We start from the raw sequence: 21,445 nt of genomic DNA, 5'->3' as shown, positions 1-21,445 counted from the left end.
TGGGTTGAGTTGGCTTGAGTTAGGATGAGCTAGGTTGTTGGATTAGGTACCGTTGAGTTCAACTGAGCTTGGTTGAGTTGGACTTATTTCAGTTGAGTTTAACTATTTTCATTTCCATTGATTAACTAAAGCTGGATTGAGGTGGCCTGAGTATGTTAGGTTGAGATAAGTAGGTGGAGTTGGATTGGGTTGACTTGGGTTGAGTTGAATTAGATTACGTTGGGTTGGGTTGAGTTCAAGGTGATTTATTTCCGTTATTTTGATTTAGATTGATCTTGATCTTGAACAAGTTGATTAGGTTCAATCCAATTGGGTTCATTTGAGTTTAATTCAATCCAGTTACGTTTAATTCCACTAATTCAGTGTAATTGGCCCAGTTCCACTGAATTAACCCTGAAAACTGCCATCTGTTAAGCTAAGTGGTCCCGATTTGCATTCATTTCAGTTCTGTTTGGTTTAGCGGGCTTGAGTCTGTTCAACTAAATTCAGTTCCATTCAGTTTTATGAGTTGAGCCTAATTAAGCTTCGTTGAGCTGTGTGGACATGAGCTCTGTTGGGGCCAGTTTATGTGAGTTTAGTTCCTTTTCACGCAGACCTCACACCTGAAACTTACATATGTCAATGGGGCCCTTCCTCACTAACCTCCTGGCCCTCGGTAATGAAATGTCTGAGCTCCCCACCCCTGGATCCTTTGTGGCCAACGTCCCCACTGTTCTTTCCAGGCCAAGAAGGGGGAAGTTCCCCCAGAGGAGCAGGGCCCCAGCATCAAGAACCTCGACTTCTGGTCCAAGCTGATCACTCTCATTGTGTCCATCATTGAGGAAGACAAGAATTCCTACACTCCCTGCCTCAACCAGTGAGTTCTATGTCTGTGCGGTTAATTATCTGGAGGTCGTCGTGAATGTGTCACAGTTTTGTGTCTTGTGTGTAAAGGCGATCGTATCTAATTACATATGAAACGTTGTGTATGTGGGGGCAGTTGTGGGTGTGGTTGTGCATGGATGAAATATGGCATAATTGGCAAACAAACAAAACTGTGTGCATGTACACAGCCACTGGTCTAATCAGACAGGTATTCTGTACGTGTTGATTTGTGTAACTGTGCACATATGTATGTAATTTTATATGTGTCTGTAGGTTCGTAAATAACAATAGATCGTGTTGTTCAAGTATTTACTGTGTTAGATACTCTACTAAATGTTTTGCATGTACATCACGCTCTCTCTTACATGTGTGCATATAATTTTGTGTATAGTTGTGGTTTATGGATTTAATCGTTATGTGTGTACAATTGTGGAATGTACTTTAATGTGTAATGTGTGTATTGTGTGAATGTGTGCACAGTTTTGGTTTGTGGCTTCACATGTCTGTAGAATTTTCGCCTGTGTTAGCCGAATGAGCTATTGTGTTTTACTGCTCCCTGAGGTGAGCGCTAGAAAGGCTCCTGTCTCTGGGGTGCCAGCATCTCTTGGTTACTTAGATATCGAGTTAAGATGAGGGATTTTGGATGGATGGACCAAATGATGGATGGATGAATGGAGATGGATGGATGAATAGATGGATGGATGGATGGACAGGTGGATGAATGGATGGATGGATGAATAAATGGATGGATGGATGGATAGATCGGTGGAAGGATGGGTGGGTGGATAAAGGAATGAATGCAGGGATGGATGGAGAGTTGGACAGACGGGTGAATAGACAGATGGGTGGGTGAATGGATAGGTAGATAGATGACTGGATGGGTTAATGAGTGAATGGAGGGATGGGTAGGTGGAGGCTCAGAGAGAAGCAGGGCCCCAGTGCAGAGTCACTCAGCAAGTCAGTAGCTATGAATGAACTTGAATCCAGATCCCTTGTCTGTCCCACACTACCCTCTGGGGCTGGGAAGGCCAAAGCATCCTGTACCATCTGGCTTCTTTCTGCCAAGGTTTCGTACTTTCATGACCTTCACCAGGTTTCCCCAGGAATTGAACGTGGGTAAAATCAGCGCTGAAGTAATGTGGAGTCTGTTTGCCCAGGATATGAAGTATGCAATGGAGGGTGAGTCCTCCCACCCCTGTATCTCCCAGCCTGGCTACAGCAGGTAGCTGTGCCTCAGTGTCCCCTCTAAGGCTGTGAGTGCCCTGGACCCTCATACCTGAGGTCAGACATCAGTGATGGCCAGAGTGGGCACAACCAAGACAGAGAGTGGCAGACCCTCCCGGCTAAGCTGCCCCCTTGCTTCCCCCACCAGAGCACGATAAGCATCGCCTATGCAAGAGTGCTGATTACATGAACCTCCACTTCAAGGTCAAATGGCTCTACAATGAGTATGTGACAGAGCTTCCTGCCTTTAAGGACCGAGTACCTGAGTATCCTGCGTAAGTCCTGTGCCCTGAACCCAAGCCAGAACTGTAGCGCTGACAGCTAGACTGAGGTCCAGGGTGGGAGGGTTGACCTCCTCAGAGTTCCCTGGGCATCAGGGGCACAGGTGGGGTACAAACCCAGTGTTCTCCATTCTCAGCCATTGGACTATGGACAGTTAATGATCACATGTATCAGGAACCGTGCTGAGCAGTCCCACTTGTCTTTTCTCATTTAATCCTTTCACCAATTCTACGAGATGGGAGTGTTGTCATTCCCACTTTGTGGATCAGGAAACAGAGGATAAAATGCCGAAGGATTTGCCCAAGGTGATGTCTAATTCGTGACGGAGCCGGGATTCGAACTCGGGATGTCTGACTCTTGGGCTTCGTTGGAGAGTGGGATGACGATCACCATTGACCGAGGACCTACTGTGTGCTGTATCAGGACCTCAGAGAATAAACCCACTTGCCCAGGGGCAGTTTATCAACAAGGATTTCCACATGTCTGGGCCTTGCTCTGACAATAGTCACATCCTTCATTTCAAGGATGAAACAGCCAAGGCCTCGTGCAGGAGGGGAGCTGGGGAGCGGCCACCCAGGCCATAGCGTGATTTTGAGCAGAGGGTTTGGGGGACAGGAGACGGCAGGGCCACATCCCTTCTCTCCATTCCAGGTGGTTTGAGCCCTTCGTCATCCAGTGGCTGGACGAGAATGAGGAAGTGTCCCGGGATTTCTTGCACGGAGCCCTGGAGCGAGACAAGAAGGACGGGGTAAGAAAACTGATCCACCACCCAGGTCCCAGTCTGCTCACAGCGGCCTCACTACTTCTGGGGTCCATTGGGATCCAATCCGGGGGCAAAAAATGCCCTTGGGATGAGGCCAGTCTCTGAAAGGTGCCAGCCATGTTTGTCTTGTTCACAGTGTTGACGGTCTTTTGTTCATCCAACAAACGAATGACGGTTTATCAAGCCCGACCCCTGCTGTGTACACCTCTAAGTCTTGGCTCTAAGGTCACCTTGCACACTGTCCATCCCATTATCATCCCAGGGCATTCTGGATCTCTCTGTGCAGAGCAAGAGGGTTGGGCTCTGGGAACTGTCTGGCTCTGACCTCTCTCCTCCCTCCTGTCCTCCCTCCCAATGCAGTTCCAACAGACTTCAGAGCATGCCCTGTTCTCTTGCTCCGTGGTGGATGTCTTCTCCCAGCTCAATCAGAGCTTTGAGATCATCAAGAAACTTGAGTGTCCTGACCCCCAGATCGTGGGTCACTACATGAGGCGCTTTGCCAAGGTTCGGGATTGTGGATGGGGTCCAGGTGGGGGATGGAATAGGGTCAAAGTTGGGGTTGGAGTTGAGGTTAGGATTGAGGTCAGAGTCAGGGTTGATACTGAGGTTGGGACTGAGGTCAAGGTTGGGGTTGGTGCTATCACTGGTATTAAGGTAGGGGTTGAGGTCAGTGTTGGAGTTGGTCATGCCATAGTGATTGGAATTGTGGTTGAAGTTTGAGGTTGGGATTTGAGGTTGAGGTTTGGGTTGAGGATAGGGCTGGTGATATCATTGGGATTGGAGTTGAAGTTGGGATCAGGGTTTGGGCTGAGGTTGAGTTTGAGGTTGGGATTGAGGTCAGGGTTGTGTTTAAAGCTGGAGTTGAATTTGGAGCTGGGGTCAGGCTTAGAGATGGGGTTGAGGTTGGGGTTAGTTTTAGGGTTACTATTAGGACTGAGATTCAATTGGGCATTGAGGTTGGAGTGAATGTTAGGATTTATGGAGAATGTGGGTGGGTGTTGGGGCGAGTTTGAAGGTTGGGACCATTGGCCTGGGATTGAGGTTCAGATGGGTTGACTTTAACCTGGGGTGAAGTTGAGGATTGCAGATAGGAATTGGGATTCCATTTGGGACTGAGTTATGCTTGTGTTTGGGGCTGGGTTAATGTGATTGTTGGTTGCTCTTGAACCCAGCTTAAAAAAGAGCTGGGTCTATGTAAAATAATCATCTTCATCTGGTGGTGTCTCCCGTTGGCCATGATGGTCATCCTGAGTGGAGAATTCACCCAGCCCCAGTGGTCCATCTTAGGTGCTAGTAGGAGTTTGGGTTCATCCCTGATCTCACTAGTGGCTCTTGATGGGCCCATCCAAGCCCAGCCCCTTGTCTCACCCACCCTCTCTGTCCCCCCCAGACCATCAGTAATGTGCTCCTCCAGTATGCGGACATCATCTCCAAGGACTTCGCCTCCTACTGCTCCAAGGAGAAGGAGAAAGTGGTGACCTGCGGGGATCCCTGTCCTGTTTCCTCCTAACCCCATTCCATACCCCCAGAGGTCCATCCTTCCCTGGGCTCTGATACCTGTGTCTGCATGTGTGTCCAACTGTGTGTGTCTTTGTGTCAGACTATGTGAGTCTGGGGGTATCTGGAGGCGAGGGGATGTGCCTTCATGTCATTGTCTGGTTGTTGTGAATGAAGCCTTCAGGGTGTATGCTTCGGGGTGTAAGCTCAAAACTTTGAGCTTACAAAGTTTTGAGCCCATGTAGTAGAATACTGGTATGTGACAAGAACTCCCCTTCCTGCTACTCCCAGAGGTCCAGCCCCTCTCCTGGACCCACCAGGTTCAGCCCACCCAGGGGGAGTCCTCCTTCCCCCTGTTGGTTCCCAGAGACACCCCCACCCAACACTCCCAGAAATCTGATCCCAAATGCTGTCTTCCATTCTCAGATGACCCTATGGGACCCCAGCTTCCTCCAGACCCAGACCCTGTAACCATCTGAGGTCCCTGGCCACGTGGGGGAGGGGAGGCTCTGGGGAGAGGTCCTGAGCACTGACTCCCTGTTCTGTCCCCACCCCTAGCCCTGCATCCTCATGAACAACACTCAGCAGCTGCGAGTTCAGCTAGAGAAGATGTTCGAAGCCATGGGAGGAAAGGAGGTGAGGCAGGGCCCCCGTGGGGTCATCATCATCCCCGTGGCCCTGCAGGCCCCAGAGCTTGTACCTGATGAATTCCACTTCAGCTACTCCGTCAAACCCAAACAAGCGGCTTAACTGTCTGGGCCTCAGTTTCCTCTCCAGCCCCTTGGGATCCCTTTCCCTGGATTGGATCCCTTTCCCTGGGTTGGATGGGAAAATGCCCCATCCGTGTGGATGCGCTATAAACCTGACCTGATGTCCCTTCTCCCTCCTCAGCTGGATGCTGAGGCCAGTGACATCTTGAAGGAGCTACAGGTGAAACTCAACAACGTCTTAGATGAGCTCAGCCGGGTGTTTGCTACCAGGTGGGGGCATCTCCAGGGCTGGGAGCAGAAGGGAGGGGACAGCTCTCAGACCTCTGAGCCTGCGGCATCTGGAGACTCAGCAGATGTAGTGGCGAAGATCTCAGGCTAGGAGTTAGATGAAGTTGAATTCAATGCGGGCTTCACTGCTTACTAGCTGTGTGGCCTTGGGTGAGTTGCTTAACCTCTCTGAATCTTAGTTTACCCATCTGTAAAGTGGAGATGATGATAACAATAGTGCCTGAGTAGGACCGTGTGATGAAATAAACAACACAGGTAAATATCTTAGTCTGATGTCCATTTCTGCTATTAAATCCCGCCCTGGCTTGTTATATGCCGTGGCTCCCCGACGCTGGTGATAAAAGGTCCACAGATCAGCCTCATCCTGCCTTTCTTCCAGAGGCCAGGAGAGTCTGATCTGAGCTCCTCCTCTCTGTGTTCCCAGCTTCCAGCCACACATTGAAGATTGTGTCAAGCAAATGGGTGACATCCTTAGCCAGGTGAAAGGCACAGGCAATGTGCCAGCCAGTGCCTGCAGCAGTGTGGCCCAGGATGCCGACAATGTACTGCAACCCATCATGGACCTGCTGGACAGCAAGTGAGCCAGGCTAGGTGGACTGAGTCCACCAGGGAGGGCTCCGGGGTCGGGCCTCAGAAACGGGGGCTGGCATGGAAAGGACACTCAGGGCATGTTTGCTGGGTGGTGGTTGAATGGTTTGGACGGGTGGGTGAGTGGAGGCATGAAGGGGTGGAAAAATGGGTGGGTTAATGATTGGAAGGATTGGTGGGTAAGTATTTGTATGGGTGAATGGATGGTAAATGACATGAGGGATGGGTGGGCAGATGGATGTGTAGATTAAAAGATAAATGCTTAGAAACCTAGATGGAGGGTATATCGGTAAAAGAATGGTTGGATAGATGAATGGATGGATGGAGAGTTGGGTAAATATTTGGATGGATGAATAACTATTTGGAGGATGGGTGGATGGATGTCTGGGTGTGAGGATGGAAGAAAGGAAAGAAGGAAGGTAGGGAAAAGTGATGGAGGAAGAATTAAAGAAGGTTTCCGGAAGGATGGTTTGGTGGATGGGTGGGTCAGTTGTCGGAAGGATCATGGTGGATTGCCCTCTCTCAATCCCACACAGTCAATCATGAACTCTTTGTTGCTTTCCCTCTCATTCCCTTCCTCTCCCTTCTGAGCGTGGCCTCAGCCCCCTCATAGTCCCTGGTCTCCAAGCTTCCTATTCCAGATCATCTCCCACTATGTTCTTTCAAACAGGAGAGTCTGGCTGTGTCTCTTCTCTCTTAAACACTCTCCCCACTGCCCTCATGCTAAGGCCCAGGCCTCCTTCCTAGACTTTGAGGCCCCTTCCAAGTCTAGCCCCTGCTCACCTGTCCAACCACCTTTCACTCTTCTCCCCATGCGTCATGCATCATAGCCCCATCAGACCACCCAGGGGTCCCTGTACAGGCTGTGCGCCCTCTTGCCTGCCCATGGAATGCCTTCCCACCTTGCCCATGTATTGAGGGGAAGGGGCTTCTCAGGTTAGGTCCATCTGGGCGCTCTCTCAGGCCTGTCCCTTGCCCCCAGCCTGACTCTCTTTGCCAAAATCTGTGAGAAGACGGTGCTGAAGCGGGTGCTGAAGGAGTTATGGAAGCTGGTCATGAACACCATGGAGAAGACCATCGTCCTGCCACCCCTCACTGACCAGACGGTGAGGCCCACAGGGGGCCAGAGGGGACACCTGGGCTTCCTCCTCTTTGGGAGCCCGGAGAGCTTGGCATCAAAGGCATTGGGGGCTTAGAGGTCATCCAGGCACAAGGGCCATCTGAGGGTATAGAAGCCACTGGAGGTCAGTGGGGCCATTCAAAATTCAGAGAGGTCACACATGGGTCAAAAGTCATCAAAGAGGTCATTTAAAGGGCAAGTAAAGAGATGTCTAGGGGACACAGGGGTCACATGTGGGTCACGAGATTATTCAAAGGTCAGAGATCACCCAGAAAACAGAGAGGTCAGCTTGGGGATCAAGGCCATCCGTGGGTTACAGAGGTTATAGGGACCAGTGGGTTCATCAGGGGGCTTTGGAGGTCAGTCAAGAGACAAGGAGAGGAGATACCCAGATTTCAAAGATCAGAGACCAATAGAACAGAGAGCTCCAGGAGGTCAACCAGAGGTTATAGAGAGCACCCAAGTTCGTAGAGGTCAAGCAGAGGTCAGTGGTCATCCAGAGACCAGGACCGTGTCTCTGGGACTCTTCTGGGAACAGCCCAGAGATGGTGATCTGCAGGGTTGGCGGGTGGGCGGGGGTGGGGGGGTGGGGGATGGGGGGGGTGGGGGATGGGGGTGGGGTGGGGGGGTGGGGGATGGGGGTGGGGTGGGGGTGGGGGGTGGGGGGGTGGGGTGGGGGTGGGGGGTGGGGTGGGAGGTGGGGGTGGGGGAGGGCGACATCTTCAGAGGGGTGTGGCTGGGCGTGGGTTCCAGCGGGGAGGTGTCAGTGGCCTGAGGACATTGATAGCAGGCGGTTGATGGCACAACACATAATGGGAGGACATTCCTGGGTGGATGAGGGAGGCTTGGGGGAGGGGCGGCGGAGGGGGCCTGCCTAGAGGCAATGATGGTGGGGGAGGCTCCGGACCTCCCACTGCCTGCCTGTCTCCTTTGGGCTGCTGGGCTGGGCTGGGGCACTGGGTCCGGGGTCCGTCCCTCGGTGCCTTCTCCGCCCCTTCCCTGGCCTCCCTGGAGACTCATGGTGACTTATTCCCCCCTCCCCCACCGCCCTACCCCCATCACGGCTGACAGATGATCGTAAGTAGAGGCCCTTCTGTCCGTCTGTCTGTCCATCCGCTCTGTGTCTGGACTCGGCCCACCGCGTGGCAGCACCCCCCCCACCCAACGCCCCCTCCTCACCCACTGGCCCCCCATCCACTGTCCCACCTCCCGCCTAGATGTGCCTGTGTCTGTCTGGGGCGGAGCATGGGGAGGGGCAGGGCCGGGAGGGAGGGAGGCCACGCCCACCCCCAATTATAAGTACGAAGGAGGGGCCTCCCTCCTCCCAAAACCTCGGCCCAGCACCTTCACATCTGCCCACATCTTTTAGTTAGAATTCGCCCTTACTCCCATGCTCAGACACCACCAGGATATCTGGGTCCCCGAAACTAGAAGGAAGTTCAAAGTCAACGGAGCTCCTCTGACCTCTCTTTTCAGCTCTGAACTGTTAGTAGCCACCCAAAATACAGGTCCTCACCACCCCGGTCTGTATAGCTGATCAGTCCAGACCCCACCACCAGCCCTGCTCACCCGACTTCCACCACACATACTAACACACAAGAATCCCAGACACACACCCAGGCACCCAGGTGGGGGACGATGTTGTGACTCCTTGGCGTCAGGCAGACTTGGCATCAAATCTCAGCCCAGCCATTCTCTCTGTGACCTTGGGAAGTCACTTCACCTCCCAACCTCCATTTCCTTGTCTGGAAAAAGAGGTTAATTGTAGCAGCTCTCTGAGTGTTGTGAGAACCAAATAGGATGATGCGTTAAAGTGCTCGACTCAGTGACAGACTGAGGCAGTGCTCACTACATTAGAGCTAATGTTATTGGTGGTGGTGGTAGTATGCAGACACACAGGAGGGCAGAGATCAGTTAAAACCACTTCAGAGTCCTCTTTTGTAGGCAAGACAAGGCTGTTACAAGATTTCACCTTGTCAAAAGTTCGCTAGTGCTCATCTCACTTCTTGGGGCTGCAGTGTGGGTCTTTGGCTGTAACTACATGGTGGCAGCGTACCCAACTACAGACAATGCATTTGTGGGTAAAGAGCTAAGGGAATTCACATTTATTGAGGATTTCCTGTATTCCAGACCTCATAGCTGTTGTTTCAGCTCACCTTCATGACAACCCTTTGAGTAGGATGGATGTTATTATTCCCATTTTACAGATGAGGAAAGCTGAGGCTCAGAGAGTCACTTGCTCAAAGCCACATAGTAAATGTATGCCCGAATCAGGATTCAAATTCAGGTCTGTCTGAATATGGAGACTATTTGCTTTCCTGTTGACTCAAGAACCAAGAGCCTCAAATATACAGTAAATGTAAATGGATTATATTTTGGCAGCAACTTCTCTCTCTCTCTCTCTCGGGCTCTTTCTCTTTCCTGTCTGACTCTCTTGCCCTTTTTAAGAGTCAGTCATTAAGGCGCACACACAATCCCCCCGGCAACCCTTTTACCAGCGCTCTGTGCCGTGCAGATGCCCTTTACTTCCTGTCCCCATGAGTATGTGTTGTTACTCTGGATTCCCATCCCACACAGCTTGCTAGGTTGATCACCTTGTGACATTGTCTCTGCAGGGCAACCTCTTGAGAAAACATGGCAAGGGATTAGAAAAGGTAATGAGGGCCTCGTCTGCACTGAGGTCCCAAGCTCTGGTGTCTGGGTGTGTGTGTGTGTATGTGTGTGTCCATTTGCATGGGCAGAAAGGCCAGCTGGGGGTCATGGGTAGGAGGAGGGTGTCCTAACGAAGTCCCACAAAACCAGAAGTCAGAGACAAAGTGATTCCCCAGGGACGTGGCTTAGCGTGTGTGCGCGTGTTTGTGCGCAAACAGCTCCTGCCCTCTCACGACAATACCCAAAGGGCTTATCCCAGCCCTGGGCTCAGCTGAAATTCTGTGGCTTCAAGAAGGGCCCAGACACTGGACAACTGCCCTGGACTGAGACATGTTTTGTTTTGTTTTGTTTATTCTAATGGGTGTTTGTTATAAGGAGATAGGAGCTGTGGCAACACGTGAACAGTTGCCCTTGCTGTGCAGTCATACAGGAGCTATCATGCCTGTGTGAGCACAAGTGGGGTCGCCACTTCATGAACATGGGTTGTAGGGCTTCCCAACTCATTCATCCAGCCCTTTGGGGAACACATGCAGTATGTCAGGCACCATATATATGTATGTACATCCCTGGGGGGGTGGAGAGTGCATGGGTTTATGTGTGTAATTGTGCACATGCGTGCAAGTGTTTAGTAGTACACGTGTGTACTTTAGCTTGTGAATTCTGCACGTGTGTGTCTTCGTATGTTGATCTGGGGGTTTGTGTGTGCATAAACTTTCTGCACACCCATGGATGTGCCTGGGTGTGTGTCTGTGTGTTGAGTGAACTGGTGATACCCGTTAGTACGCTTCTTTTAGAGTCAGGCCTGCTGGGGTAAGGTCTTGGGAGTTGGGGGAGGAGAGACTCTGAGCCTTCTCTTCTTTCCCCTCCCCAAGGCACCCCATCTTGGGGCAGGCTGACTGTGGGATTGGACACCTGTCCCCAGGTGATGGGCTGATTCTAGCCTCCTGACAGTCCAGAGTCTGGCCCCGGGTCCCCACCAGAGGACAAGGGAAGGTGCCTAGCTGGGGAGGGGTTCCAGCATTAGCCCCAGAACCTGGGAGGGAGCTCGTGGGCTGTGCTTTGAGGGGGCAGGGAAGTCCCACTGAGTATCCTCTCAGCAGCCACCCGAACTCTGACCTTCGCCTGATTCTCTCCACAGGGCAGGGCGAAAGTGCCAAGCCACTCAGATGTAAGACCAGCCTCTCCCTGTCTGTCTGGCTCCCACCCCACCCCCTACCTACCCACTACCCACCCCCTACCTTCTTCCACCTCTGTGATCCGTGCCATCGGGGGTGTACCGTGACCCTGTCTGTTGGTCTCTTCTTCCTTTGTCTGTCTGGCTTGCTCGTGAGGGGTGGCGCGGGAAGGGTGGCAGGTGGGGAGGAGGGTGCTGCAGGGGAAACCAAGGTCCAGGCTGGGCTCCCGAGTAACTGTGCCTTGTGACAGCCTTGGGGAATCACAGACAAGGAATAAGAAGAGTAGCGACAGCCAGGACGCTAATAATAATACCAGTAGTGGCAGGGTGACCAGATCCCACTGGCCAGCTTGGAAAAGCATCAACGTGATTCCAAACATCCCAGCTGTGAATGGCCCTCCTCCCTGGCTAGCCCTGCCTAGGACCCCCAGACCACCCCAGGACCCAGTAATTCAGGACTCATAACTTCACCGTTACTCAGCTCCCACCACAGCTGTTATCCCCTAAGCTAGTGTAGGTGCCCCTATTAGCCAGGGGAGGAAACTGAGGCCCAGAAAGGGCCAAGGACATGCCTCAGGTCACCCAACATAGTGATGGAGGAGGCAGGACATGTAGCTTCCAGGCTACGACCCCGTCTCCCCTAACACTGCCCGTGACCTCGAAACCAAGTGATAAGAACTGTGAACACTGAACAAAGACATGATTAGTCCCAGCTAAGCTGGGATATGATTTCCCCCATCAAGATGGGAAAACTGGGGGTCAGAGAGGTTAAATGACTTGCCCAGGGCCACATAGCAGAGCTGGGATTTGAACCCATGCCCACCCGGTTCATCGGAGCCATAACCAGGATGTCATATTGCTGATGTCTGTTTGGGGGGCGGGGTACTGAGGTGTGTTAAGGGGGAGGATTCTTCCTTTAAAAGGTCAGATTAACAGGCCCCCCAGATTACTGGGGAAATTCTTCTTCAGAGGGAATGGGCCCATGGTGGGTAGTGGTTTTCACTACACAGAGCCCACCCCTTGAGTTTGCTCAAGGCTCCAAGACTTGGGGCTGGCAAGCCCCACCCATACCCGCAAACACCATCACAGCCTGCTCTCTGTTTTCTTCTCTGTCCCACAAACCTGGGGTCATGGTGGAGATGGCAGGATGGGTAGCACCCCACGGGACTGAGATTTCTGGAGACAAGGTCACCATCTCCTTCTCAGCACTTCCTGGGGGTCTCCAGACCTCTGTCCCCAGGACACAACCATTGCCCTGCCCAGAGCCTTTGGACAAGAACCAAGATGGCGTCCAGGGCTGGGGTGTCAGTGGCAGCTTGGGCACTGGGCAGAAGGACCCCCCCACCCTCACCGGGGTTATGTCTGTTGTTACCTACAGGGAACCCAGATGATCTTCAATGCAGCCAAGGAGCTGGGTCAGCTGTCTAAACTCAAGGTGAGGCCAGGGGTGGGGGCAGGGCATTGGGGTGGGAGGCTTCTTGGGGAAGAGGTCCCAGAATAGTGGCATGGTTTGCAGGCTCAAAGGACAGACACCCTACTCAGACGGGCTTAATCACAATGTATTTGCTCAGTGTATTGAAAAGAGGTGCAAGGTTCAGCTTCAGATACAGCTTGATCAAGAATACAAACAATTTATTTGACAAATATTTATTGAGCACCAGCTGTGTGCCAGCCACATGCTAGGCACTGGGAACACAATGATGAAAAGACAGACTCACTGTCCAACTCTTCAGAGTTTAGCAAGAATGAGACCCATAGGCAGATCCCCAAGGCAGAATTTGCTCTGCCCACGTGGACACTCTCTCCATCCATCCAGGACCACATGGTACGAGAAGAAGCCAAGAGCTTGACCCCGAAGCAGTGTGCAGTTGTTGAGCTGGCCCTGGACACTATCAAGGTGAGAGGCCACACCCCTGCCCATCCCAGATGGGGCAGGCAGAGGGTGTGGCTGGTGTGGACATGGACCTAGGCTCAAACCCACCTTAATTCATTCCATTTATAAACACTTCCTGATGACCCTTCTATGTCAGCTCCAGGCTGGCTGATGGCAGGGACTTGAGGAGCCCCAGGCTGGATGTCAGTTGGATGTAGACATCCCCAGCCCTGTGGGGTCAGGACAGGGTAGAAGAAAAGATGGGAGAGCCCAGGGAGGGGGCAGTAAGGGCTTTCTGGATTAGAAGGCATGTGGGAGGTGGTGGGGTTTGAGGACTGCATAGAAATTCACAAGGCAAAGCAACAGCATTCTAGGCAGGGAACCAGTCCATGCAAGAACATGGAGACATGAAAGGGGCCGTGGTCTCCATGAAATAAAAAGCATGAAAACTACTCTGAAGGAAATGTTTTGTTGAAATGGAGAATTACAGCACAACAGGGTTGGCAACACATGTAGTTGGGGTGGTTAAGGAAAACTCCTTGAAACCTTAATCAAAGAAAGACAGGGAGCCAGCCGTGGCAAAATAGGGAGTGGGAGTGGGGCTGGGAGGGCCTTCATGCCAGTGAGCATAGTAAGTGCAAAGGCCCTGAGGCAGGTATGTTCTAGGGAAGACTTTTGGAAAGAAGGCTGGGAGGGGTGCAGGGCATGGGTGTTATTCTGAGGGGGCTGGGAGTCCACAGGCGTGTTTGGGGCAGGGGTGGAGGTGAGGGAATAGCAGGACCTGGGTGTTCTGAAGATCTGCCCTGTCGTGGCATATCACAGCAGAGGGCAGTGGAGTAGGGGAGGGAGAGTTGGGGCTGCCCAGCCCAATGCGTGGGTAGGGGGTCCTGCCAGCCTTACCTCTCTCCACCCTGTTCCCCACAGCAATACTTCCATGCGGGTGGCGTGGGCCTCAAGAAAACCTTCCTGGAGAAGAGTCCAGACCTGCAGTCCCTGCGCTACGCCCTGTCCCTCTACACGCAGGCCACCGACCTGCTCATCAAGACATTCGTGCAGACGCAGTCGGCCCAGGGTAAGGAGCCACTGGTTAACGCGATGACAATCCCCCGCCCGCAGGGGCAGCCGAGCCCCTCTGACTCACCTCCTCTGTGATGTCATGGGTCTGGGCCGAATTAACAGCTCGGGGCGCACCTGAGCTCCATGGTGTCACCAGGCCAATGAGCAATCTACAGCTCGTAGGGGCGGAACCTATGACGTCATTGGGCCAGGAGGGGATGACCTCTCCGGGGAAAATCCATGACGTCATGGTGTCAGGATGTGATTGAAAGCTGTGGGGAGGGATCTCTGACGGCCAGGACTAGGGAGTGATTGACAGCTCTTAGGGGCGGGACCTCGACGCCCTGGTTCCAGGGAGTGGTTGACATCTCTGGGGGTGGGACCTGTGACGGCAGTTGACTAAGGACTGTTTGACAGCTCTGGCAGGGGCGGGACCTCTGACGTCATGCGGCCAAGGAATGATTGGCAGCTCCCGGGGAGGGACCTCTGGAGGAATGGTTGAAAGTACCCCAGGGAGGGACCTCTGTACTGTCGGGGGCTAAGGAATGACAGCTCCAGAGATGGGAGGGACCCCGACCTGGAGAGGACGGACGGAGAGGGAGTTCTCATTTCTCAAGTTCTCTCTTTCTCTCTCTCTTCTCTTGCCTCTGTCTCCTGTCCCTCTCTGAGTTCGCACACAGCAGCTGGGGCTGGGGGGGCAGAACTCCAGGGTCCTAGTTCCCCTCCCTGGGGACCACCCTTTTCAAAATTGGCCCTAAGAGTGCAGACAACGGAGAGAAGTTTGGCCGCTGACCCAGGTTTAGTTCCGGCAGTGAAAGAGGAGGCCGGGGTGAGGGGTGCTAAACCCCGTGGCCACAAGCGGCCCCCTTCCCCCCCGAGTCAGCCCAGGGCCTAGGGCCCTGGGCTTCGTGCCCAGCCCACGCTGCTGCTTTTAGTGTCCCTGGTGTGCCCCCGGAGCAGGAGGCTGTCTGTCTGTCCGTCTGCAGCTGACGTTTCTCTCTCTCTTGTTTCTCCTCCCTCTCACTCGCCGCCCCCTCTCCGCGCCTACCCTGCTCCCCGTCACGCACACTCGCCCTCCATCCTCGCCTCTCGTTCGCTCGTCTCTCCCCCCACCACTCCTCCCTTCCCTCCTTTCTCCACCTCCCCACCGTGATTAGTCCATGGTGGAAAAGGGACTAGGTTTACCCTTAGTGAAGACATTTATCCTGAGAAGGGTACGTGCTTCCGCCGCCCACCCGCGCCCGGTGCCCGGTGCCTGCGCCCCTCCCGGCCCGGCTAGTAAAAGGCCCGTCCTTCCGTCTCCCAGGCCTGCGGGGCCCCGCCCAGACCCGACTGGCTGCGAGGGGGCCGAGGCGGACAAGGGGGAAGGACGGCTTGCTGGTTCCACGTGGGGAAGGAGAAGCGATTCGAGTCGCAATTCGTTTCTCCCTAGGTGCTTCTCTTAAACCAGATCCCGGGTCCCCCCAGACAGGCGCCTGCCCGGTTAAGAGCGGGCTCAGATTACAGCTCTGCCACTCCGTGGCTGGGCGCCTCTGGCAACAGGCTGCCTCCCTGAGCCTCAGGTTTCTCATCTGTAAGATGGGAGCAGTCAAGGACCCTAATTCATAGGATTATTTTTAGGATTAGGTGAATTAAATTTAGCCCTGAGACTTTCCTGACAGGAAAGTTCCTGACGTGTACTAGCTGGCAACAATTGTTAGTTGTTTTATTATTATTGTTTATATGATTATGATGATTATTGACGTCACTTTTCTAAGCATAGAAAACCAACCTTTTTTAGGCTCTAACTCGGGGTCAGCCCTTGTGCCAAGCGTTTCTCAGGGACTCTCGGAAAACATTCCTCCTGGTCGCTCCACAGGGCGTCCATCATTCCATAGATGAGGAAGCTGAGTCTCAGAGGAGATTAAGCCCTTTGCCCAAGGAACCTTCCCCTGTAGGGGGTGTCCAGGACTTGGGGAGTGGGGATGGGGCTGGGGAAAGCACAGAGAAGCCCGCGAAAGACCCTTCCCCTTGGAGCCAGCAAACCACGGGATGGGGGTGCCCAGCACTGCCCCCCTCCCCCTTCTTACTAGCTTTGGCCATGATCTGACCCCTCACCCCACCCACCACTGTCCGACTCTCCCCTGGCACCCCTCAGTCTGGCCCGGATTGAGCTTGCTGTGAAGCATCAGCCTGGGGGTGGCGGGTGAGGCTGAGCATGTGACTGGTTGGGGCAAGGGGGGTGGGAGCCTGAGATGACAAGGAAGGCAGCCTGGGGTGGGCAGCGAAGATGAGGGGGTGCAGGGTCTTCAGGCCCCTCTGCCCCCTGAGCCTCGGTCACTTTCCGCCCAGAGACAGGTAACCCGGTCAACCTTGGACTGACCCGTTCTCCTTCCCCACACCCACCCCTGCCTTTCCCCCTGTTCCTCCCCCCATGCATGGAGTGCTCCAGGTGTGGGGAGCTTCCTGAGGGGCAGGGGAGGGGACTGGTGGGGGTGCTGACGGTCACAGGTTCCCAGGCCCCACAGGATGCCCTTCCCAAGAGTCACAGAGGGAGGAATGGGGACAGAAGCTTTTAAACTGCTCCTTCAATGATCCCCATCAGAACTAATCAATCAGGATGCTTGTGGTGGCCAGAAACTGAAGCGTACCTTACCCTGACTCAGGCAGACTAGAGAATTTGTGAGCCTGTAACTGAAAGATTAGGAATTGATTTGGCATCAGTAATAGCTGGATCTGGAGTCTCCAACAATGCCATCGGTCACTGGTCTCTGTTGAGACCTCTGTGAGGTGGACTCTCCCCTCATTGGGTAGAGTCAGCCTTGCCAGCCTAACCAGAGAGAGACTCTTTCCTAAGAGTTACAGCAAAAGTCTCAGGGCCAATTTCTATTGGCCCAGCTTGGGTCACATGACCATCCCTGAGCCAATCACTGCAGCCATGGCTAGAGAATGCTCTGATTGGGCACCCGTGGTTCGTTTAGCCTTACCTGAAGTGTGAGATGGAGCCACAAGGTCTGAGGTGAGGTAGGGACATTTCTCAATGGAAACTTGAGATGGTCTATTGGAAAAGGAATGGCAGGGAAAATGAAAGATTTCTCTACAAGCTGTCACTTCAGGAGAGCTGAGGATTCTGGGTCATGTTATCACAGTGTGTTGGAGGAGTAGTGAGGAAGCCTGTGAGGCTGGAGCCAACGTGGCAAGGGTAAGAGTGGAGGGAGGTGAGGCAGGAGAGGTAATAGTGACACATGTCAGGAGTGACACTGCAGGCCACAAAAGGACTTTGATTATTTCAGAGTGAGATGGGAGCCATGGGAGGATTTTGAGCAGAGAAGGGACATGATCTGAGTTAGGATTTCTCTGGCTGGTGTACTGAAAGAAGCTGAGAGGAGGGTGCAGGGAGACAGCGAGGAGGCCACTGCAATATTCCAGGTTGGCCTAGTTGGCCCAGGGACAACTCCTATTGGCCTATCTTGGGTCACATGACCATTCCTGAGCCAGTCACTGCAGCCATGGCCAGGGAGTGCTCTGACTGGGCAGCCATGGTTCATTTAGCCATACCTGAAGTGTGAGATGGAGCCAGAAGGTTGATGGGGGCTGGACCAGGATGGAGGCCAAGGAGGTGGGCCAAATTCTGGGTGTATTTTAAAGGTAGAGCTGACAGGATTTTCCACCGTACCAGTACTTAGGGAGGAAATGAAAACAAAAAAGGGGTTGAGGACTAAGGCACCGCGTGCCCCAACAGCTTGAAGATCAACAGAGGAGGAGGAAAGGGCAAAAGAGGGTGAGAAGGAGTGACTAATCTGTAGGATGAGATTGGAGAGTGTGGCCTTGTTACAGCCAAGAGGAGAAACTGAGGCACAGGAAGCCAGGGTATCAGATGCTGCCAAGATGGTGTGAAAGATGAAGGCTGAGTTTAATGACAGGGAATGAGAAAAAGGACATTAGGCTCAGAGAAGTTAAGAGATCTGCCTGAGATCACACAGCGAGGCAGTGAAAGGCTAGAACCCAGGATTCTTGGCCTCCCTAAGAACACCCATCTTCCCAGCCCACCCTCAGTGCCACCCTGTCACGGCTGATGACCTGGTGCCGCCAGCACATGGTGGGTGGGAGGCAGTCCAGGTCCTTTCTGGTGGGTGGGAAAGAATGAAGCTTATGCCAAGCATCCTCCCCTGCCCCGCCCAGGCTCGGGTGTGGAAGACCCTGTGGGTGAAGTCTCCGTCCATGTAGAGCTCTTCACTCATCCAGGAACTGGGGAACACAAGGTCACAGTGAAAGGTGAGTAATCTGAGGTGGGAGGGAGAGTGCCTCAGCCAGGATGCACTAGGTTCTAAGACAGAAAACCAAACTCAAAGTGGCGTAAGGAAGAAATTTTTTTTCGTTAAAAAAAATCTTTTTATAAAACTGAAAATTCCCGAAGTCACCACCTTCAGGCACAGCTGGATGAAGAGGTACAAAGAGTGTTACAGACCTCATTCCACTTTGTCTCTCAGCTCTGCTTTCCTTTTGTTGGCTTTTATTTTCTAATTAGAACACAGATTGGGCTGTCTTAGCCAAGGCCTAAAATAACAGTGGCTTAAACAAGATAGATGGAATAAAGCTTTCTCTGAGGTAACTCCGAGGACAGTCAGCCCAGAATTGATGAAGAGGCTTCACAGTGTTGGGGATCCAGGCCCCTGACATCTTTTGTTGTACTTTTATCCCTAATATGCTTTCTTCCTCTGTAGGGTCCCAAAGAACTCAGCCCCCATCAGCATCCCACCTTGCAGCTAGGAGAAGGCGAAAGTTTAGGGCATTCTCCCTGCCTTTTAAGCCACAACCTGAAAGCTGTACGCATCACTTCCTCTTACATCTCATTGGCTGGAAGTTAGTCATATGGCCACACTTGGCTACAGAAGCATTCTGGGAAATGTAGTCTTTCAGACAGGCTTTGAAAACCACAACTGTGTACTGGGGGACCCTAACCAACCTTACCTTCTAATTCCCCCAACAGTGGTGGCTGCCAATGACCTCAAGTGGCAGACTTCTGGCATTTTCCGGCCATTCATCGAGGTCAACATCATCGGGCCCCAGCTCAGTGACAAGAAACGCAAGTTTGCGACCAAATCCAAGAACAACAGCTGGGCCCCAAAGTACAATGAGAGCTTCCAGTTGTAAGTCTGGGATGCTTAGGGGAGAATGGCAAGGGGACATCTGCTATATGAACCTCAGGGCCCACTAGGCAGGAGGGATGTCTGGTGGGCCAGTGGTACCTAGGGACAGGAACAGGAGAGCTCACATCCTAGGTGGGTATGCTGGGAAGGGAGGCACCTTAGTACAGGAGTGACATCAGTGAGGGAACACCAGGATGGAGGTGACCACCTTGGGGGGCAGACAGGTCCCAGAGGACAGTGAGTGTGATATAACCTCATGATGAGGGCTCATGAAGGGGAGGAGTCTGGCCAGAAGGAGCGTGTTGGGCAGGGGCATTTCCAGGGCTGGAGATTCTGGTCTGTTTAAGAGGCGTGGTTGGTCATGATGGGGCAAGAGGCTTGTGGGTGAGGGGCTGAGGGGCATAGACATGGACCTCCTCGAGTCAGCAATGAACTTTGTCAGGGCTATTGGGGCAGGTCATCTGGAGGAGTCTGCTCTGGGGGACAAGAGTGGAGTGTGGCTTGGCCCAGGTCATGTGGGTATGTGTCGTATGGGTAGGACTGTGGTCACATCTAGGTGGGGCTCCCTAGGTCAGGGGCATCAGGGTCTAGAGGAGCAGATGATTTATGGGGAACATAAACAAGTCTGATCAAGGTGTACAGAGGGGTTCTCTGGGGTGGGGGTGAGGGTCGGCGGATCTTTGGATCAGGTGTGAACCTCACTGGGGCAGGGTAACATTGGGGGTGTTCTTGGGGGACAGAGTACAGTGGGGTAAGGGGACATCAGAGCTGGGGGGAAGTGGAGGCCCCTGAGGGACAGGAGCCTGGCCAGTCCTGTGAGGGGAGAGCTCTTGGTCAGAGGACTTTGGAGAGCTAGGTCACCTGAAGCAATCCCTGGGGGCAAGAGCACCACCTAGGAGGGGGCAGATGTCTCCTGGGGTGGCCCAAACTAGTTGAGGGCTAGGAATGTAGCCTGGGAAGGAGAGGCAAGGGATCGGTGTGCATGTAGCCTGAAAGAAATGAGTTCTTGACTAGCCAGCATCAGGCCGCACTGGCGACTTCGTAGCCTTTCGTAGCCTGGGGGAGGGGGAGGAGCGCTGGAGTGGGTAGTCACTCATGGTGAGACATCTTGGCAGGTTACATGGGCGTACGAAGAGTAGGCTAGGGAGCAGGAGGGAGGGGCCACGTCAAGGGGAGAACTTGAGTTCAGATGGGAGCCTGGTAAAGGGGCTTCTTGGTGTCATATCTGGGTAGGGTGGTGGAGGCAGCAGCTCAGCTGGCTGAGAGTGTGGGTGCTGGTATCACAGGGTGGGAGCATGGCCTAGCCAGAGGACTCTGGGGTAAGGGTCTCTTGGGGGTGGGGATGTGGCTTGGCTGGGGGCTGGGAGTAGTCTGATGGAGGCGTCCTTGGGTGAGGAAAAGGAAGAAGGGAAGGAGAGACTTGGCAGGGACAATGCTGGGTATGGACATTGTCAGCTGATGTGGGCGTGTCCCAGCGCGGGGCTATGGGGCCGGACATCTGGGTCAGGGGTGGGGCCCGGCCTAAGTGGAAGGTTATGAAAATAGGAGGCCACTCATTATGGGAATGGCCCAGCTCAGAATGCCCCAGCTCAGAATGCGCGGCTGTGGGCGTGACCCGGGGCAGGGGAAGCGGGGGTCACCGGTAGGGGCGTGGCTGGTCAGTGGGCGGGACGTGTCCTCACGCCTAGCCTTCCCGCAGCACGCTGAGCGCCGAAGCGGGCCCGGAGTGCTATGAGCTGCAGGTGTGCGTCAAGGACTACTGCTTCGCGCGCGAGGACCGCACAGTGGGGCTGGCCGTGCTGCAGCTGCGCGAGCTGGTCCAGCGCGGGAGCGCCGCCTGCTGGCTGCCGCTTGGCCGCCGCATCCACATGGACGACACGGGCCTCACGGTGCTGCGCATCCTGTCGCAACGCAGCAACGATGAGGTGGCCAAGGAGTTCGTCAAGCTTAAGTCGGACACGCGCTCCGCCGAGGAGGGCGGGGCCGCGCCTGCTCCATAGCGTGGGGCACGCAGGCGGGCACCACTGCGCCTGCGCAGAGCGCACGGGGTGGGGCGGCGCCCGCGAGCTGGGACCTCCCAGGGGGCGAGTGTCCGCGCTCTGTGCTGAGGTTGGGCTGCACCTGCGCCCTGGATTTAGTTCCCCCTCTGGGGAAAGGTGAATGGCAACGCCCCGCCCCCTCAGGAGGCCACGCAGTGGGGCGCGAGGAAGGAAGAAGGCACATCC

At 53.9% G+C, this 21,445-nt stretch overlaps 1 protein-coding gene across 1 annotated transcript in view; it reads left to right on the top strand.

Annotated features, from left to right (window-relative positions):
• UNC13A (unc-13 homolog A) overlaps window positions 1-21,220 on the top strand; it is a gene marked incomplete at both ends in the record, with an annotated part of 63,103 nt that extends 41,883 nt beyond the window's left edge. Inside the window, 18 exons of the mRNA XM_082650381.1 lie at window positions 723-856; window positions 1,958-2,043; window positions 2,237-2,363; window positions 3,022-3,118; window positions 3,494-3,637; window positions 4,524-4,607; window positions 5,189-5,266; window positions 5,522-5,610; window positions 6,053-6,205; window positions 7,199-7,322; window positions 9,952-9,990; window positions 11,127-11,156; window positions 12,541-12,597; window positions 12,979-13,059; window positions 13,960-14,107; window positions 18,253-18,345; window positions 19,061-19,220; window positions 20,920-21,220. Of these exons, the coding sequence (XP_082506507.1) occupies window positions 723-856; window positions 1,958-2,043; window positions 2,237-2,363; window positions 3,022-3,118; window positions 3,494-3,637; window positions 4,524-4,607; window positions 5,189-5,266; window positions 5,522-5,610; window positions 6,053-6,205; window positions 7,199-7,322; window positions 9,952-9,990; window positions 11,127-11,156; window positions 12,541-12,597; window positions 12,979-13,059; window positions 13,960-14,107; window positions 18,253-18,345; window positions 19,061-19,220; window positions 20,920-21,220 (2,025 nt within the window). The remainder of the gene's footprint in view (window positions 1-722; window positions 857-1,957; window positions 2,044-2,236; window positions 2,364-3,021; window positions 3,119-3,493; window positions 3,638-4,523; window positions 4,608-5,188; window positions 5,267-5,521; window positions 5,611-6,052; window positions 6,206-7,198; window positions 7,323-9,951; window positions 9,991-11,126; window positions 11,157-12,540; window positions 12,598-12,978; window positions 13,060-13,959; window positions 14,108-18,252; window positions 18,346-19,060; window positions 19,221-20,919) is intronic.
• Between the last annotated feature and the right edge of the window lie 225 nt (window positions 21,221-21,445).

The sequence above is a fragment of the Grampus griseus genome, assembly GCF_964374135.1.
Source record: "Grampus griseus genome assembly, chromosome: 3".
In the NCBI taxonomy this organism is placed as follows: domain Eukaryota; kingdom Metazoa; phylum Chordata; class Mammalia; order Artiodactyla; family Delphinidae; genus Grampus; species Grampus griseus.
Note: the sequence above shows the minus strand (reverse complement) of the source record. Positions and strands in the feature narration are given on the sequence as shown.